Source organism: Carettochelys insculpta, chromosome 1 (assembly GCF_033958435.1).
Source record: "Carettochelys insculpta isolate YL-2023 chromosome 1, ASM3395843v1, whole genome shotgun sequence".
NCBI lineage: Eukaryota > Metazoa > Chordata > Testudines > Carettochelyidae > Carettochelys > Carettochelys insculpta.
This window is the reverse complement of record NC_134137.1, coordinates 280,163,443-280,183,729: the sequence shown is the minus strand read 5'-3', so window position 1 is coordinate 280,183,729 and position 20,287 is coordinate 280,163,443. Positions and strand designations below refer to the sequence as shown.

The following is a 20,287-nucleotide window of genomic DNA, read 5'->3' as shown; positions in this document are numbered from 1 at the left end:
CTAACACTGAAGTCACACGTGCTTGTTCAGATGTGTGCTGCCATGGCACCGCACCAGCAGTTACTAACAGGTATTTTTAAAACGTGTATGCACACACAACCCCAGAGGGAACGGGGGAGCCCAGCCACCCACTCCAGAAGAAAGTGGGGAGCCCCAGCCCCCCCACTAGGGAAGGGGGAGCCCAGACACACACAGCCAGGGGGAAAGGGGAGCCCAGACATACTCACTGCAGGAAAGGGGGAGCCCAACCACACATACACGATAGCAGGGGTCAAGAGGGGAAGTTGTCCTTGGGCCAGCCCTTCAAGGGTGGCTGGGATCTCCTGACCACATAGAGTTCACAGGGGCTGGAGCGCCTTGTGCCTCTGCCACCTTGGGAGAGGGCCTAAGGGCTGCCTGCCCTCAGTCCTGCCCCTTCCACCTTCAGTGTCCTCCCTCCTTGCCCTGGGGCTATCAGCCCCCCTGTCGGCCCCCACCAAAAACCTGAAATGTTATCCCTGATTTAAGTGCTTCATTACTATGGCAAAAGGTGTTATAGAAAACATTTAGAGATGCGTCACCCTTGTGGCCCACCACTTCTGTCTTTCTATGTCCATCAGCCTGATCAAGAGAGGAGGACGCTAAGAAAGAATATAACAGCAGCCATACTGGGTCAGACCAAACTTCCATCCAGCCCAGTACGCTGCTTTCTGACAGTGGCCAATGCCAGATGCCTTACAGGGCATGAAGAGAAAAGGTAATTCTCAAACAATCCATTCTTCGTTGCCCATTCCCAGCTGCTGGTGCACAGAGGTGAGGGACTCCATCCCTGCATATCCTGGCTAATAGCCATTGACAGACTTATCATCCATCAATTTATCTAGTTCTTTTTTGAACCGCTATTGTCTTGGTCTTCACAACATCCTCTGGCAAAGAGTTCCACAGGTTGACTGTGCATTCTGGGAAGACATACTTCCTTTTGTTTGTTTTAAACCTGCTGCCTATTGCTTTCATTTGATGACCCCTTGGTTTTTGTATTAGGGGAAGGAGTAGATAGCACTTCCTTATCTACTTCCTCTACACCAGTCATGATTTTATAGACCTCAGTCGTATCCTCTCCTTAGCTGTCTTTTTTCCAAGCTGACAAGTCCCAGTCATCTTAATTTCTCCACGTAGGAAAGCTATTCCATACCCCTCATCATTTTGTTGCTCTTTTCTGACCCCTTTCCAATTCCAATATATCTTTTTGGAGAAGGGGCTAACACATCGGCACGCAGTATCCAAGATGTGGGTGTACCATGAATCTATATAGAGGCAAATATTTTCTGTCTTATTTTCTATCCCTTCTTTAGTGATTCCCAAACATGCTATTTGCTTTTCTGACTGCTGCTGCATGTTAAGTGGATGTTTTCAGAGAACTATCCACATTGACTCCAACATTTCTTTCTTGAGTGGTAACAGCTAATTTAGAAAACAGCAAGCAGTCCTGTAGCACCTTAAACACTAACATTATTATATTTTAGGTCAGGAGTGCACAAAGTGGGGGACGCAACCTGTTGTAAGGGGGGGCACAGCATGATTGGCTCCCCCTCCCCACCTTCCACTGCCTCCGCAGCCCTCTGCCTCTTCCCCTGTAGCTTCCACCACTGCTGTCACCATGGGAGTGTGTCCCCACCACCACCCCTGCTGCTGGGATGTCAGAATGTTCAGAGATGCTGAGCCTAGCGGTGGGGGTAGCCGGTGAGTTCCCAGCTCAGTAAGGCAGTTGCATTGGTCCCCACAGCCTGTGTCGCGCTGGCTCCTGGGAACCCCCTGAGATGCCGACATGGAGCAAGTCCTGCTGCCTGCAGGGCTGCTGCTGCTCATCAACATGGCACAGCCCCGGGTCACCACCTCCCTTCTCTACAGCAGAACCAAATTCTGTGGCCAGCAGAGCAGCATGGACAATGCCTATGAGATGGAGGTGGTGATGCAGCTGAGCCCCCAGAGTCTTCCCTTTGAGGCCCCCCCGAGCAGTGCTTCCCCTTTGGGGGACCCCCTGAGCCCTCCACATACCCTCCTGGGGTCCTCCCTTCCAAGCACTACTCCCCCTTCCAGGCAACTTTTGGAACCCCCCAGCACTCCCTTCCTGAGTGTCCCACGCCATTCCTGACGGCATCCCCCATCCCTTCCTGCGGTCCTCCCATAGGTTTGGGAGGCGGGTCGGCTAACTGCAGGGCCAAAAAGTGGGGCCTGACATAAAAATTTGCTTACCCCTGTATTAGGTAATGAACTTTTGTGGGAAAAAATGACTTTTTTCCCTCTCAGTACTGCTCCAGAATCTGAAGAAGTGGGCCTTTCCCAACACAGCTCATTATCTAATAAATAATATTGTTAGTCTTTAAGGTGCAACAGGACTGTTTGCTTTGTGAAAACAAAAAGAAGTCCTGTGGCACCTTATAGACCAGGAATTCCCAACCTATGGGAATAGAAAGCTGGCTTAATGGTCGGGCCCAACGGGTAGTGGTCAATGGCTCAATATCTGGATGGTGGTCTGTTTCAAGTGGAGTGCCGCAAGGCTCGGTTCTGGGGCCAGTGTTATTCAACATCTTTATTAATGACCTGGATAAGGGACTGGATTGCACCCTCAGCAAGTTTGTGGAGGACACAGAACTAGGGGGAGAGGTAGATATGTTGGAGGGTAAGGAGAGAATCCAGAGGGACCTGGATAAATTGGAGGACTGGGCCAAAAGAAATCTGATGCGGTTCAACAAGAAGTGTAAAGTCCCACACCTGGGGTGGAAGAATCCCAAGCATTGTTATAGTCTGGGGACCAACTGGCTCAGCAGCAGTACGATGGAAAGGGACCTAGGGCTTATGGTGGATGAAAGGCTGGATATGAGTAAACAGTGTGCCCATGTAGCCAAGAAGGCTAACGGCATACTAGGGTACGTTAGCAGGAGCATTTCGAGCAGATCTAGAGAAGAAGTTATTCCCCTCTATTTGGCACTGGTGAGGCCACATCTGGAATACTGTGTCCAGTTTTGGGGCCCCCAGTATAAAAAGGATGTGGATTTGCTGGAGCAGGTTCAGCAGAGGGCAACAAAAATGATTAAGGGGCTAGAGCACAAGACCTATGAAGATAGGCGGAGGGATTTGGGCTTGTTTAGTTTACAGAAGAGAAGACGGAGGGATGATTTAATAGCAGCCTTCAACTTCTGAAGGGGAGCTCTAAAGAGGAGGGTGAGAAACTGTCCTCAGTGGTGTCAGACGGCAGAACAAAGAGTAATGGTCTGAAGTTGAAGAGGGAGAGGTGTAAGTTGGAAAAAACTACTTCACCAGGAGGATGGTGAAGCATTGGAATGCGTTGCCTAGAGAGGTGGTGGATTCTCCATCCCTCGAGGTTTTTAAGTCCCAGCTTGACAAACTCCTGGCTGGGATGACTTAGTGGGGGTTGATCCTGCTTGAAGCAGGCGGCTGGACTCGATGACCTCCTGAGGCCCCTTCCAACCCTATGATTCTGTGACCCAAACATGGGTCATTATTAAATCACTGACTGGGCAGCTCTGAGCTGCATGTGGCTGTTTAAGGAGCCATTTGCAGCTCCCACCACTGCCAAGCTCTCTCCTCGCTGCCAGTCCCTGACCTGCCGTGCTGAAATGGAACTCAATATGATTGGTTTAATGAACGGCAGGAGGGGTCCCAACCTTAAACCAGTTAAATTGAGTCCCATTTCAGTGCAGCAGGGCAGGGAGAGAGTAGGAGGGCTTTAGGGGACTTGTGAAGAGGAGGTGGCGGCAGCCCGGCAAAGGAGCAAGTGGAGGCAGCAGTGGTGGTCGTGTGAGGTTGTGGGGACATTTTGGGGCTGCCAGGGGTTTAAGCCTGGGATGGGGGGATTGCACACACATCAATATTTACAAAAACATTTTTCCTCCTTCCCACCCATTTGGAATGGCCTCAGGTCACAAAGTCTTTCTGAATTGTCAAAATGGGTCGCCATCTTGCAAAGGTTGGGAACCGCTGTATAGACTAACAGATTTATCGGAGCATAAGCTTCCGTGGGTAAAGACTCACTTCGTCAGATGCATGTCACCAAGGCACCAAATGCATCTGACGAAGCGGGTCTTTGCCTGCAAAAGCTTATGCTCCAATAAATCTGTTAGCCTATAAGGTGCCACAGGACTGCTTGTTTTTGTGGATACAGACTAACACAGCTACCCCCGATTCTTGTTTTGTGACAATGCAGACTAACATGGCTACTCTCTGAAGATAATTTAGAGCCCATCATTTGCATGGATAGGTGGGATTATATTTTTCCATATACACTACTCTGCATTTATCATCACCGAATTCCATCTGACAGTATGTTGCCCAATCACTTAATTTTGTGAGATCCCTTTGTAACTCTTTGCAGTCACCTTTGGATTTAACTATTTTGAGAAATCTTGCATCACCTGCAAATTTTGCCACCTCATTGTTTAAACCCTTTTTCCAGATAATTTCTGAGTATGTTGAACACATCTGGTCCTAGAACAGTTGCCTCAAGGGACATCACCAGCATTCCCTCTGATTTCTGCATCCCTGGGTGGAATACATTTTGTTACATGCACCAAGGCACACCAATAGAAACACATGCTGCCAGCTGTGGGCATTCTGCTAATCAGCTGGATGGCACTTGAATCTCTCCTGGGCAGCTGCCCACGTGCTCAGCTTACAGGGAATACTGGATACCACTACGTACATCTCTCCATTCTAAAAACTGACCATTTATTCCTACTCTTTGTTTCCTATTTGAACCGGTTCCCAATTCATGAGGGAACCTTCCCTCTTAGCCCATGACAGCTTACTTTACTTAAGAACCTTTAGCGAAGGCCCTAACTACACCATATCCACTGGATTCCCCCTGTCCACGTTTCTTGGCCCCCTTCAAAAAATTCTAGTAAGTTGGCGAGGTAAACCATGTTGATCTCCCCACATGTCAACAAATTATGTTCATCTCTATGTCTGATATTATTTTTCTTTACTATAGCTTCAACCAGTTTGGTCTGTACTGATGTCAGGCTTACTGGCCTGTAATTGCCTCGATCACCTCTGGAACTCCTGTTTAAAATTTGCCTTTGCATTAGCTATCTTTCAGTCATTTGGTACAGTAGCTAATTTAAATGATAGGTTATAGTTAGCCACATTTGTCTGTATCTGCAGTACCAATGAGGAGTCCTGCAGCACCTTAAGGGCCGACAGATTTATTTGGGCATAAGCTTTTGTAGGCAAAAAATGTGTTTTTCATGAAAGCTTATCCCAAATAAATCTATTATTTTTAAGCTGCCAAAAGACTCCAGACTATAGTTAGTAGCTCTGCAATTTCACATTTGAGTTGCTTCAGAACCCTTCGGTGAACACCATCTGGTCCTGGTGACTTACCACTGTTTATCAGTTAGTTCCAAAACCTCCTCAAATGACATCTCAATTTGGGACTGTTCCTCAGATTTATCACCTAAGAAGAATGGCTCAGAGAGTCTGGGAGTCTCCCTCCCATCCTCAGCCAAGACAGATACAAAGAATGTATTTAATTTCTCTTGCCACAAATAGTCAGCAAATGCCAAGGAGGAAAGGACACCTACCCTGAGGGCTCAGTCTGCACCCAGCTACAGGCATGATCAAAGTAAGCAATAAGGAATGCCAGGAAGGGGAGGAGAGGAGAGGGCAGAATCTCCCCTCAAGTGACAGCCTGATACTCAAGAGTATTAGCATTTTAATAGCCCTATTGGGAGCTGAAGCGGTGTGATGGGGGTTGGAGGTGGGGTTGAGGAGGAAGAAAGCTTTGAATCCTTGCTGCTGTTTATCTGGAGCCAGTTCTACCCTCGGGTCAGGGCCCAGAACACGACAGCATGGAGAGGATGATCCCTACAAAGGAGGGGAAAACAAGCCAGCAGCAAACTCAGTGTTATTAGCATCAGCACTTCAGAAGAGGGACTCTCACATCCCTCCTATATGGGGTCGCTGGCTCAGAGAGGAGCGGTGGGATACAGAGTCTTTCACCTCTCGAGGAAGAGTTTCCCAGCTCAGGGCAATGGCATGTGGGTCACCCATTCAAATCCAGCCCTGCTGCCTGACACTTCCTAGGAAATGGATTGACAGTCACAGTCCAGAGCAAATGGTTGCCCACATCCTGTCGTAAATGTACCTTCATGCTCCTGCTGTACTGTCCTCGTGTCCCTGCCCCGGCCCCCACCAACCCCAGCCACAATCTCACCTGCGGTGTGACCGGGCCATGGAAACACCTCCCCTTTCTCCAGAGGAGCTCTTCCTGGGGGAGGGGGAGGGTGAAGGCATGCTGAGGAAGGGAGAAGAAAGCACTACAGCTGTCCACACAGCACATGACATGGGCTCAAGAGAAGATTCAGGCTCCAGAGTTATCGGCTAGGCTGGTACCTTTCATCAGCATCAAATTCGCTTAAGGGCTCGTCACTAAATCACAAGAGAACGGCACACAATCACTCGTCTTTGATGCTATTTTTAAGATAAGCCCCTCCCCTCATCCATATACAATTATCAGCTACACCTTATACGCAGGGGTGGGGAACCAGGTCCAGCCCGCAGCTTCTCTTCATCTGGCCTGCAAGGCTTGGGGCTCCCTCCCTTTAACCCCCGCAGTGGGGCAAGCCAGCTCTGGTGCTCCAGCCATGGGCAGGGGGGCAGGGAGTGTGACGGCTGCAGCGCCAGTGCTGACTCCCCATTGTGGGGGGACTCCTGAGACTTGCAGGCTGACCAAGGCAAGCTGGGGCCGGATCTGCAGGGGCGCAAGAGGCTCTGCAGGCTGCAAAGAAGCTTTCCGGCAGGCATTGGAAACCACACCAGGAACTGTGGCCAATGGGAGTGGCAGGGGAGCAAGGCCTGCAGGGAGTGCTTCTCTGCCCCATGTAGCCCAGCAGGAAGATATTTGGGGACAGCTTGGCGGTTTGAGCATTGGCCTGCTAAACACAAGGTTGTGAGCTCAGCCCTTGAGGAGGCCATTCAGGGATGGGGGGAAACAGATGTCAGGGATGACGCTTGGCCCTGCCAAGAGGGCAGGGGACTGGACTAGATGACCTCCTGAGGTCCCTTCCAGCTCTATGAGATGTGTATGTATCTCCATGTGTGAGCCCCGGGGACCCGTGTCAGGTAGGGGACCCCCATCCCTTGCCCCCTACTGCCCAGACCCTGCCACTCCAACCCGCTCCTGCACCCTCCTTCCCACCTCAGTTTACCCTGCTGTACCCTTCCACACTTTGGGGGGCCCCACAGCAGCCACTTCAATCACCCTATGGACGAAAGGTTCCTGAGGGATTATGGGGGTCTAGGTGTGGGGCAGCAGCAGGGCTCAGCCCCTCTTCCTGCACTCACCATGATGGCAGGAGCCAGAGGAACCCACAGCCTGCTCCACCACACTGCCCTCTCCAGGCCGGCTACCCACAGGAAAGGGGGCAAGGGATGGCACAGAGGCAGTGTATGGGGGAAGGGGGGGAGCAGGAGGTGGATTGGAGCAGAGACAGCATAGCAGCAGGTCTTGTGGCATGGGGGGAGCCTCGGGAATAGGGGGTTGCCCCAGGTCATTCCCCTGCCCACACCCTCATCTGGCTCCTGCACCCTACCTCCCTTCGACCCCAAACCCTCACCTCCACTCTGCTCCTGCACCCTACCTCCCACCCAGACCCTTATCTCCAGCCTGCTCTCCGGTAGCCCCCTCACACACACCGAACCTCTCATTTTTCACTCCACTCTACAGCTTAGCAAAGTTGATCTGGCCCTGAGGGTGGCCCTGAGCCTTGTCAGCTGCACCCACCCCGCTGCCCCCCACTGGGCTAGTGCTTGACGGGAGAGAGATGAGCCTCTTTTTCCCTGCTTCTCAGTTGGGGGGTCACATCTGTGAGGGTTTTTGGTTTTTTGCTTCTCACTTGTGTTGGCCCCAACTGATTTTTCTGTGGGTTCTGGTCTGGCTGTGGTCTGAAGAAGTGGGTCTGTCCCACGAAAGCTCATCACCTAATAAACTATTTTGCTAGTCTTTAAAGTGCTACTTGACTGCTTTTTGTTTTGATAGTGTATAGACTAGCACGGCTCCCTCTCTGTTACTATTCTGTGGGTCAGTGACTCCTGACCCAAAAAGATTCCCCAGCCCTACCATAGAGGGTAAGACAGAGAGAGACACTGCACTGAGCTCAGCCCCAAGAGCCAGAAACTCCTGCAGTTTAAATCCAGTTATGCCACTCTGTGACTTTAGGCACATCACTTTGCCTTTCCATCCCTCAGTTTCCCCACCTGTGTAGCAGGTGGTGTTGGAAGGGCTGATTAAGGTATAACGTCTACTCTACAGAGCATGGGAAATGGCTTGAAAGAGGAGAGGTGCGGATTCATTTAACCGCTGTCTCACAAAAACCTACATTTCAGTGGTTCACAGCTGCCTTACAAGCAAAGGCTTGCTCAGAGACAGCATCGGAGAGAGAGGAGCTGCATGCTGAGACGGAACTTGCTTGACAGGCCAGCTGCTCTTGGTCACAGAAAATGGCTCAGCCAATTCTCTGTCATCCTCCTCACTTTGGCAGCTTCGCCCCAAACGTACATATGTGCAGGCTCCTCAGCACCCCACCCTCCTGTCCCACTCTGTTTCCCAGTTTCTGGAGTACCTTGTGGCATTGCCCATTCGTGTTCAGGTAAAGGTCTTGATTCCGAGAGGAGCTGGCACTCTTGAGAGATTGGGGCGCGCCTTGATCTAGCTGGGAGAGAAATCGGGATCTAAGCCCCCAGGATTCTGCCCTCTCCCATGCTCTCCATGAGCACGTCCCCATCTCTCACCACACCCCTGGGGAAATTCACCGCCCCCCCACAGAGCCACCAAGGATAAAGCACTCTGCAGTCAGGCCAGCGTGGGACACCAGGAGAAAGGGATAATGCAGGGGCAGAGCTCTATTGCTGAGGCATCAGAAGGAACAGCTCAGGGCTGAACACCAGAGGAGAAGACAACCTCCAGGCTAGTAACTGAGGGTGCAGGTTCAAGGAATAGGGTTCTCCCGCTCTGTGAAAACTGAGAATTGATTCCCCGGGTTTGGATCTGCTGTGGGAGGGACTTATTTCCCATCAGCCACTGGTTCCCTTGGGACTGTCGCTCCTCCGCTGATCTACTCACCTGATGCAAAAGATTCTCCTCTTTACCCCTGTCATTTTCCAACAGCTTCTCTGAGCTCCGGCCTAGGGACTTCTCATAGCTCTTCCAATCACTCTCTAACCATTGACCAGGACACTCAGAGCTTTTCCAAGTGGTCTCTGGTTGGCGCCCTGAACTCCCAGAGTACAGACGTTCTCCTTGGCTTCTCCGGTCCCTTTCCAGCTGTTGCATTAGATTCATGTGGCACAAGGACTCTTCTTGGTTCTTCCAGCTGTCCTCTGGTCTTTGAGTTTGACTCCTGGGGCACAGGGCTTCTTCCCGGCTCCTCCAGTCCCCCTCTGGCTGCCTGCTTGGACTCCTGGAACGCCGGGTCTCTGCCTGGTTCCTCCAGTCCCTCTCCAGCTGCCTGGATGGACTCACGGGGCACTCTGATTTTCCCCAGCCCTTCTGATGGCTCTCTGTGCATTTGCCTGGATTTACAGAATGGCATTTCTCCTCTAGAGTCTGCCACTCACTTACTTGTTTGCCACTGCTCACAGGATACAGGGACTCTTTTGCACCCTTCTGCTTTCTCTCAGTGCTCATCAGTGGACTTAAAGGGTGCATCTCCCTTAGGCTCTTCCAGTTGCCCTCTGGGTGGTTCCGAGGACTCTCAGAGTGCAGGTAGCCCCCTCGGCCAGTCCAGCTGTTATCTGAACTCCTCCCAGGGTTTGCGGGGTTCAGGGAATCCCTCCGGCTTTTCCAGTTTCTAGCTATGTGGTTCCCAGGGTTGGAGGGCTGCAGGGGTCGCCTTTCTCTGTCAGTGCACTTAGCTGTGCTCACACGGTACAGGGATTCCACTCGGCTCCTCCCGTCTTTCTCCGATCGCCGATCCGGACTCACTGAGAGCCGAGCCTCTCCTCGGCTTCTGCTGGGCTGCTCCAGCTGCCGTGAGAGCCTCTTGCTCCCCTGGGGATGAGATCCAAGGAAGCACAAAGGAGTGAATTCTCTAAATAGCTTGTCCACGTCCCACATACCAAGAGGGGGGGAAGAGACAATTAGCAGATGGACACCATTCAGTCTACAGGCCAGTGGGGATCACTATCTAATAAACTAGTCTGAGCTCTTCTAGAACTTGGGCTGCAGGACTCCCCCCAGATAATTTCTTGAGCAGATCTTGTAGAAAACCACCCAACCTTGATTTTAAAAACGACAGTGATGGAGAACCCGCCTTGGCCCTTGGTCAGTTGTGCCAGTGGTCAATTGCCCTCCCTGCTAAAAAAAAATAATTACATGGTATTTCCAGTCTGAATTGGGCTACTTTCAGCTTACTGATAGCCTACAAATCAAGGGGCACTACAGGTTGAACCTCTATAGTCTGGCACCCTCAGGAACTGTCAGGTGCCAGATGACATAATTTGCTGGACCATGGGAGGTCAATGTTGTCTCACACATTACCAACACTCCCACTGCTTACTGGGCTCTGAGAAGACATTTAGAGGTAAATTACAGCTAAATAACAGCACAGAACACTGAGAGCCAGGACTGGTGGCTGGAAACAAACTTTACGGGACCCCAGGAAGCTTGACCTCACCCATGTTAAGTGCTCATCTCGGCTGGATTACGGATGTTGCCGGACGAGAGAGTTTGGGATTAGAGTGGTTCAACCTGTACTGTACGCCAACCGGGCCACTGCACCTCAGTCAGAGCAGTAACACACACACCTACCAGCGGTGCTCAGCTCAGCTCACATAGTGAGCACTGTGCAGCATCTGATGAAGTGAGTCTGTGCTCACGAAAGCTCATGCTCAAAACTTTTCTGTTTGTCTATAAGGTGCCACCGGACCCTTCGTTGCTGTTACAGTGAGCACGTAAACAGCATGTCCTATGCTCCAGCAGGGGGCAGTGGAGCGCACATGCACCAGCTGTGGGGCAGAGCTTGCTAAAGAACTGGCTTGTCTCACCCACCCAGTGAAGGAGCAGTGGTCTGATTTGGCAATGGGGGATGAGAAGAGAGAAGGCTCAGGGAATCAAGCGGCCTGTGGAGAGGGGCCGGGGGAGGCGATAAGAAGAGAAGGCAGAGGTGCGCAGCACAGAGAGAGAACAGAAAAGGAGGTGGGGTCTGCTGGAAGGAAGCCCGTTCTGCCAGGGCTGGGCTGGGTCTCCTGCTACCTGGCTAAGAAAGGGGCATTTCACCCTGAATCCAGCAACTCACCTCTCTGCCTAGGGTGGGGCTGGACTGCCTCCTGTCCAGTCGGCGTTCCCTGGCCAGCAGTGGGCTCTTGCCATCCAGCCGCTCGACGAGGCCTTCCTCCAGGGCCTGGAACGCCTCCAGCGTCTCAGACTTCCTAGCAGCCGCACACATAGCCAAGCACAGGTCCTCTTCTGTCTGGGCATCAAGACGCCCCAGCCCAGATGCCCCAGCCCTAGTCTGCACCAGCCCCAGCAGGACAGAGCCCATGATACCGCAGTTCTGACGCTGGACTCCCAGCGGGTCTGACATCAGCTACTTCGTATCTGCGCCCACCTCCCTTCCTCCACTGCCCTATGTCAACCAGCCCCCACATGCTCTGCACTCCTCAGCTACCTGCATCTCCCCCAGCATCCCTCGTCATGTGCTCCACTCCCCATCTGCACCCATGACAGCTCCTTTCCCCCTCAAGTTTTGTACCCAGGCAATGCTTTCCACATCCCACCCACCGCACTGCCCACTCCGTTTTCACTTCCACTCGTGTTCTCGATCCACCTCATCTCTCTTCCCAATCTACAGTCTAGCCCTTTACACTTGCTATTCCCTCCAGTTCATCTCCCCACCTCCTCACCCCACCAGGGAGGGGCACTCTAGGTTTAACACTCAGTTTTGGAAGCTCCCAGGAGGCCCCTCACAGGGGGATGGAGAGCCTGCCTCAAACCCAATCTACACTAGTCTTTAAACTGAGTTCACACATGGCTGTCTAACTCAGCGTGAGCACCAAGGGAGAGACTGGGCTGTAGGCACTCAGCAGAGCAGTGGGTGCTCACATACCTCCAAAAATCAGGCCTTTGCTCACTCCAACCCTGGGACTCACTCACCCGTTCTTAGAACTGTCCTTCCCACCCCATATCTCACCTGCGCTCGTGTCCAAAGATCCGCTCCACCTCTGCCCGACCTGGGCTCCGCGTACGGGAGCTGCTGCGTTCCTGTTCAAATGCCTCCCTGTGGCTGAGCCGCTTGGGCTTGGGCAGGTCAGCCAGCACCGTGTACTCCTGACGCACCAGGCCGTACCGCCCCTCGCCACTGCCGCTCCTGCGCCCCGGCAAGTGAGAGTCCAAGGAGCTGACGGAGGAAGCGAGAGGCCCACCGGTCCCTACCAGGTCACTGCGTGTGGGCAAGGTGCTGCGGATGCCTCGTGGCGGGGAGGAGGCCCAGGTGGGGTCAGATTTCTGGCGTTCCAGAGAAAAATAACTGCTCTCCGGTTGATGCTTTGCCCAGCTACCCCCCGGGCTCTGGCTCACAGGACTGGGCTCTGAAAGGGACACAAAAGATTGAGGTTGGGGCAGCTCTCAGAGGCAGACACGCTCCTTCCCTTAGGCAGGAACAGAACGGTCAGAACCAACCAGGGGTCTCCTGAGGCACAGGCTGGGCTTGGGGCCCACCCCCCACTACAGTGTGGGGCCCACTGCCTACCACAGGCCCAACCCATCCCCTGCCTTCTTCCCCCGATCAATGTGACCCAGGGGATGACAGAGCCTGGCGTGGTGGCAGCCAGGGTTGCCTCCCCCGTCACTCACCACACAGGTGGCAGGAGCTGGAGCAGCCCAGCAGCCTGCTCTGCCCTGGCTGCCCTCTCCAGCCCCCTGTGCCCTGTTTCTCCATGGCAGTGGGACGTGGTGCACTTGGGGCCAGAGTGCTCTGCTTCCTGCCACCGCGGAGAAGTGGGGCACAGCAGGCTGGAGTAGAGCAGAGCAGGCGTCTGGGCCTCCACCTCCCACCACCTGTGTGGTGAGTTGTGTGGGGAGGTGACTCCTGGTGCCACCGCTCCGGGCCCTACAAACATCCCCCTTCCCCGATCCCTCCCGTCCACAGCCGCCACCGAGTCGACAAAAGTGCGGGGCCTGGGGTGGCTGCCCCGATTCATCCTATGGACAGGCCAGCTCTGGAACCAGCAGTGGGTCAGATCCGATATAAAGCAGCTATTGGGATGAGAGCCAGAGACTACCCAGAACGACATGGGCAAAGACCTGTTACCCCGCAGATGCTGCATTCAGAACTGCAGGCACCAGGCTGGGCTGAGGAGCACAGGGACACCAGGAATGAGACACTCCAGAACCAGAACTGCACAGGCCTTGGGTCCAGAGGGCTGGTGAGGCTGAGACACAGAGACACAAAGCTGCATGGACATCAGGCCTTGTTATTATCATTTATCACATTTAGACTGAGTGGATCTCATTCTGCCAGGTACTAGGCAGAGTCAGAGACAGTCCCTGCCTCAACGTGGTGAAACCCTAAGTAGAGCTTTGAATCAGAGACACCAAAACCAATCACACACAGAGAACGAGTCACCTGGATCCAGAACTCTGGCACACGGCGAGAGCAAACCAAACATACCTGCTTTCCGAAGGGAGCTTTCTTTCCTGGAGCTCTGGGACTCTGTTCTCCCCCAGGGTCCACAGGCTGGGATCTGACCCCACCTGGCTCTGTCTGACTGCTGAGCTCCAGCCTGCACCTCTTTCCTCTGGCCTGCATAGTTCATCGTGTCTTGTTTGTCCGATCCCAAAATGCTGTCCAGCAGCCTGGTCATTTCCCAGTTCTGAGGAGCCAAACAGACCCCGTCAGCACAAAGCACACGGAGAGTCACTCTCCCAGCCTTTCGTGGCAGGCGGTGCTATTGGGACTCACACGGTGCATATGCTGTGAGGCACTCACAGCCACTTCAGCCCCATGTTCTTCCAGCAGGAGGCACTGCAAGGAGCAGCACAGAGGTGCTAGCTACAGCAAACGCACCATTACTCTATAGCCAAGCTCTCTTCTCAGCAAGCAAGGTAGGGAATGATGGCTTAGGGGAGTATTCCTTTAACTGTCCCTGCTCCGGCATCAGCCAGTAGGGGGTGCTGTGGGGAGCCGTCCCAGCCCCACAAACACACATGGGCTCCCAGCATTCTATGATGTGCTCCTCAGAGGCCTTTCCTTTCTGGGTGTTGAAGGTCCCTTGGGACTGTCCCTGTGACATCAACATCTATCCCTCCCCGCTGCCAGTTAATCCGCACCCTACCGTTCACCACAATATCTCAGTAGGGGCCCATTAACCCTTTATCTTTGTTCGCATGTCTCAGAAGGAGCCCAGGGAAAGGGACATGGAGCGGGTGAAGGCCTAAGAGGAATCATCTGGCCTGACCCAAAAGACAAGAGGACCCCATCTCACCCTGCAGAGCGTGGTGCTCGTTGCAGTACTGGTGTCGGCACTGGTGCTAGTTTCCCCGTGCTCGCCCTTGGCTCTGCTGCAGAGTTGGGTGTATGCAAATCTCTCCTGCCAGCTGTGAGGCAGGGACACACAAACAGCGGGTGATGAGGGATGGAGGGAGGGGAGACTTACAGCTGAGGGCATTACCTTGGGCAGGCTGGAAAGCCCTGTGAATGAGGCACTGCTGAAACAGCCCAGATTACACAGGTCTGGAGACCCAAACCCTCAATCCCCGGAGGATGGACAGGCTGGGCAAAGCCAGTGGGAGCTCCCCACATGTCACACTGCCATCGGGCCTCCAGCTGGCTCTGGAGAGGCTAAGAAAGCAGAGAGTCCAGTCTCCAGGGCCTGTTCAGCCCTTGGCCTCTACTGAGGCTGCCAGTGAGGAGCCTGGCCAGAGCCACTGGTGATGGTGGGTTCTGGAGTTTGGCTCTTCTCCCCATTGCACAACATGCTGGGATCAATAGTAAGCCATCTCCCTCCCTTCTCCGGTCACGGGCTGACATCTATCCCACCCACCCCTTTTTATTTAGCCAGTCGGGCTCAGGAAGTGCTTCTGGGCGTCCCCTCCCCAGGTGCAGTACTCACCTCTCAGTCCTGTCCTCAAAGCCCACACACACATACAGCTCACACTGGGGAGCTACGACGTGCAGGGGGTCCCAAGGTCCGGCTGGGTCTGGCCCACTGTTGGCATCACCACATGGGACCTCCACTGCGTGTTCCTCTGGCTCTGGTGCCTGTGGGGAGCCGGGGGAAGTTCTGGTGACTGCACCATTCCATGGGCTAGCAGGGAAGTCATCCTTCTGATCGTTCTTACCCTCTTCCCACAGAACCCTTCATTCCTGACCCGCCTACCACCAGCCTGCCTCCAGGTGCTGGATTCCTCACTTGGCTGTGATCTCTCACATTCAAGCTGTTCTTCTCTGCCTCAGCAGTCCAGGGAACGGCCTAGCGAGGCCCAGCTGGATGTTGGCACCGTTACTTTCCAACTCCCTGGACTGCAGCCACCCCAAGATGGAGCGAGGGAGGAGAGGGCCGGGTCACTGACCCCAAGCGAACACTTGAAGGACATGGTGGAGGAGTGGGATATCTGAGGTGCCAGGCCAGACGGAGGAAGGGGGAACCTTCTCAAGGGAGCCCCTGGACTGAGAGTGATCAGATAAGTGCCCTCTGATACAGCTGTCTCCTGTCAGGCTCCCCAGACAAGTGAAAAATGCTGGAGTCTGGCTTTGCTCTGGAGAGCTGTGAGCACAATCGGACACTGCCCCTTACAGGAGAGCTGATGCCTCCACTGGTGGGAGCTGCTCACCCTCTGTCTTCTCCTGCCTCTGGAGGCTATATGCCAAGATTCCTTGTGCCATAGTGTGGGGCAAAGGCTTTCCTCCGGGAGGAGGATGTAGTCAGAAGGGAGGGCTGGAGCCAAAGCCCCTCCCCCTTGGTTCTGCAAGGGCTCTGCATTTCCCCAGGGTGCTAGCCTCCCCCTTGTCCCCAGCCCAGTTACCTTCCCAGCACAGGAGCAGTGAGAGGGAAGGCGCCTAGCAGCCTGTCTGTCAGCACCGCTTGCCCTCCATTGTGTTGTCCTCGCTGGGATTGACTCAGAGGAGACAGCTCTGAGCAGATCGCAGGCAAGGCAGTGGTAACTCTAGAAGCCCAGGGCCCGAGAAAGTGGGAGCCTCATTACTATTTCATAACCCTGGGCCGATCGCTCCCAGAGAACAATGAACAACACGAAGCCCTCTGTGAACATGAAACCAGCTGGCATCCCACGCTGGGCTGGAGCGCCACACTCCCCCATGAGCAGCCGGGCAACCAGCTGACAGGGGACACACCTGATCTACTGTGCGTCTCTAATGGCAGCTTGGCACTGACGAAATGTGTCTGATCAGCAGCGCAGGGGACCAAAGTTTTGTAAGCCCCAGACATCTGTAACAGGCACAGCTGCAGGGTGAGCCTCATTGGCCCCAGTCCTCACCCATGCACTTTGGACAGGAAACTTTGGTTCCATGGTCTATTCAGAGTTTGGCTTCTTTGCTAAGACCGTCAGCACGGGGACCAATCGGGGCCTATTATGATGGGGGCACCTGAGGCCATCAGATCTCCAATCCCCACCAGTGTTTCCTGTAAACCGAGCACTTGAGCAGCTGCCCAGGAGACAGTCAGGTGCCACCCAGCTGATTAGCAAAGCACCCATGGACATCACAGCCAGCAGCATCTGTTTTTCTTCTGGTGGTGCATATCTGTGCAGGCCTTGGTGCACATAACAATACTTATTCCTCCCAGAAAAAATTTAGAGGGAACACTGGCCCCCACTACGTCTGGCTGATTCAAGCAGTGAGGAGATAAAAGGCTCTCTGAGGGAAGCCATTGGATGCAGAAAGATTTTAAACAACCTGCCCACAACCCCGACTCTTGCACACACACAGCAATAAACTTACAACTGCACCCTGAGCTGCAGCAGTCCTGCTATTCCAATCCCACCTTTCCCCCATACACACTAGAAAAATCATGGTCATGGGTCCTGACCTGCCACACCTCCCTGCTATTCCAGCCCTGAGACTGCCCAGGCAGCACTGCCAAGACACCTAACTTCCAGCCCTCCCTCCTTGCTAGCACAGCACTAGGCAGGGCTCAGAACACATCAGGGTGGAATTAAATGATAGATTCTGGGCTCCGAGAAAATCTCCCCCACCTTTCCTCAAGGAAATCTAAAAAGCCACCTTGGGCAGCTGTGTTGAGAATTTGCATCCACTCAGCTCAGGCAGGTGAAGCCCAAAACAACGGAGCCTCTCATGAAATATTCATAGCCCCACAGGTCACATGAAAAGCTCACCTGGTGGCTGGGCTGGTGAGCGCCAACTGCCCGAAAACAGTTCTGGCATCGGCTCTTGGCAAATACATTGGCCTCAAAGTTCTCACAGGGAACGTTCTCCACCAAGTCTGACATAGCCCATGCCAGGGGGAAGACTGTTTCTCAGGTATGCTGCCTTAAGGGAGGTATCTATGAAGAAAAGAAGCAATCAAGGAGGGAGACAAGCCATTGCACAACCTAGACGTTTGGATCAGCAGCTCATTTAGAAGGGAAACTTTATTAACAGTTTGGTGTTCACTGCCCCCAGTAGGGATTGTTTTGATCTCCAGTTCCTTAGAAGGAGAAATATCATCATTAACCAGTGCCAGTAGGACAGAAATGTTCTTATCTGGAGTTCTTTTATGAGGGGAAACTATGCCACCATCCCCCCGACTGCTGGCAGAATGGCCTGATTTGAGTCTTCTTTAAAAGGGCTAGAATATATTACATACCTTCCAGCAGATGCTCTGATCCAGGGCTTCTGCAGAAGGCAAAAGAGGGCATCTTTTAAGTGATCCTGGTGCTTGTAAGAAATATTTGCAAGTGCTTTAGGAGCTTTAGAAATCAGAGTAGGCTTTTCCTGAGCTAATCTATCAAGTGATAATAGCTCAGATCTGTGGGATATTTAATGCACTGAAACTGCATTGCATTTTGGAATTGCACGTTTGGTGCTACAATGCACCGAACGTGCAAGTCCAAATTGGCCTCAGAACCACACTTTACTGTCAAAGACCACCTACGCCACCATGGGCTGGGACACGAAAGCTGCCACATGCCCTCTTCTTCAGAGGGACTCTTCTTGGGGAGCAGTTTATCTAGTCCAGCTGTATTTGTCCCCATACGTATGCACAAAAGTGTGTGCACAAGAGCGCATAACCCAGATGTATATTTGCGCCCAGAAGATAAAGCTATGTGCATGCATATGCATGGTACGGTGCATGCATGTGCTCATATGAGCATAATTTCACACACATGTAAATAAGGGGAAGGATGATCTCAATAAAGATCAAAGACAGCTAGGCGAGCAACATCTGTAGTGCTATCAGGCAGCTTCTCCTCTCATCGGAAACTAACCGGTGCTGCTGATCAAGCAGAGGTTTAATTTTTCTCCAAGGCACCCAGACTACATTGATATGTTTTTTCAGGGTGGCACTAATTCACCATAGGCGTCAACTAAGTCGCATCCTTTATCCACTTCTGAGCCCTACCAACTTCACCCGACTAACTAGAGTGACAGGTTTTTTTCAGTTTGTTTAATCACAGTGCAGCACGCTTAGAACTGACATACACAGCCCTTTGGGCGGATGGGCAGTAAGAGAAAACCACTTGCATTCACTCCCGGCTTCAAGCCCTAGAATCAAACATTGTTTCCCTGGGCTTTTGCTGACTGGGCCAAATCATTTCATCACTTGGGGCCTGAGGCTGCCCACCTGTAAACTGGGGGTGACCCCCTGGTGCAGCACATGGAGATCTATGGCAATAAAGCACAATACAAGGGCTGGCATTATTCATACCGATGACGGAAATCACTTCATTGCAACATAACCATCCTGCAGTAGTGGGAGACATTACAATCCAACCTTCCCCTGCCTGTAGCCCCCGGACATCTCTATTACCTTGCAGCAGCTCAGGCTCGGCTCCAGCTCATCTGCCGCTGCCTCTTTCAAAAGCAATGAATGTAGACTTTCCCTGGAAAGGGGAGGAAGGCCACGCCCAGAAGCCTCTTTTTGGTTGGCTGCCGGGGGGCAGCTCATCTGGATACTGCTCCCTGAGTGGCTCCCTGCAAAAAGGGCGAGGAACAGAGGATTTGGGACTACAACCTCTTTGCTGCTGTTGAGTCTTTAGGTAGGAAACATTTTATTCTTTCTGTGGTCCGTTTCGTGACCCACGTTGTGGGACACCTGGCACCCCAGCCAGGCTAAGTCTCAGGGAAGGATGGCTTTGATGGGAAGGCGACAAAGGGACATAGAGGCCACTTCTTTAAAACCCTTTTCAATTCATCAGTTACTTTTCTCCAGAATAGGGGGCCCTGGTCTCCTTTATTCCATTGGTTCAGCTGCCCCCACGTTCTCCCCCAACTCCCAGGCTTGATTTCATCCAAGTCCAGAGTAGGACCTAAAACATCGCAATGTGCCCAAGGTAAAGTCACTCCAGAGCACAGGCAATGCAGATCCCCTCACCTGAGTTCTTCCTCAACAGCAGCTTGTTCACGCAAGTGTGAAAATCCTGCTGGCGCATCTGCAAACCTCTACATAAGCATGGACATAAGTAAACCCGAGCGTAGCTGAAGAGGTGCAAAAGTCCATAGTATTTGTGCCCACATGGAGAATCCTGTGTGCACAAGTGTGCATATCCCAGGTGTATGCTTGCACCCAGCAGGTAAAACTATGTGTATACATGTGCCCATATGAACATAATTTGCATGCATGTAAATAAGGGAAAGGATCATCACAACATTCCTCTTCAGATAAGGTGCCAGGCTGGCACGTTAATTACTCGAGGCCATGGTTGAAGACATTTTTTCCAGATGAAGTGCACTTATAAATGTCTGAAAGAAAACCAATACTCCCACACTGAGGGAAGCTGTGACTATCCTCTGAAAAAATTTAGTTACAAAGAAATGATGCCTAGCCTACTGCATGATGCATATGGGCAGTACTTGGCCAGTCTTAACCACTCACACCCAAGACCTGACCTATTTATTCTGGAACAGGCGATTGCAAATCCTGCAACAAAACCCCTGGATTTTGCCTGACCGATTCAACACACTGGGGATCAAGAAGTGACAATTTACATTCATCTCCACCACCTGTTTGGCAATGACTAACATATGAAAGGAAAGAACCTTTACAGTGCTACTGATTTAATAGTAAATTCTGTAAAATACTCTGACCACCCACATTTTCCTTGTTTTCATATGCC

The 20,287-nt window shown here is 52.6% G+C and overlaps 1 protein-coding gene across 1 annotated transcript in view; it reads right to left on the bottom strand.

Moving 5' to 3' along the window:
* Positions 1-19,106, bottom strand: part of TRIOBP (TRIO and F-actin binding protein) — a 45,547-nt gene extending 26,441 nt beyond the window's left edge. Inside the window, exons 1-9 of the mRNA XM_075008775.1 lie at positions 18,982-19,106; positions 17,348-17,515; positions 15,106-15,254; positions 14,479-14,590; positions 13,665-13,866; positions 12,186-12,582; positions 11,292-11,424; positions 9,119-10,045; positions 8,619-8,708 (exon numbers count right to left, since the gene is read on the bottom strand). Of these exons, the coding sequence (XP_074864876.1) occupies positions 8,619-8,708; positions 9,119-10,045; positions 11,292-11,424; positions 12,186-12,582; positions 13,665-13,866; positions 14,479-14,590; positions 15,106-15,254; positions 17,348-17,461 (2,124 nt within the window). The 5' untranslated portion in view covers positions 17,462-17,515; positions 18,982-19,106. The remainder of the gene's footprint in view (positions 1-8,618; positions 8,709-9,118; positions 10,046-11,291; positions 11,425-12,185; positions 12,583-13,664; positions 13,867-14,478; positions 14,591-15,105; positions 15,255-17,347; positions 17,516-18,981) is intronic.
* Positions 19,107-20,287: the final 1,181 nt, after the last annotated feature.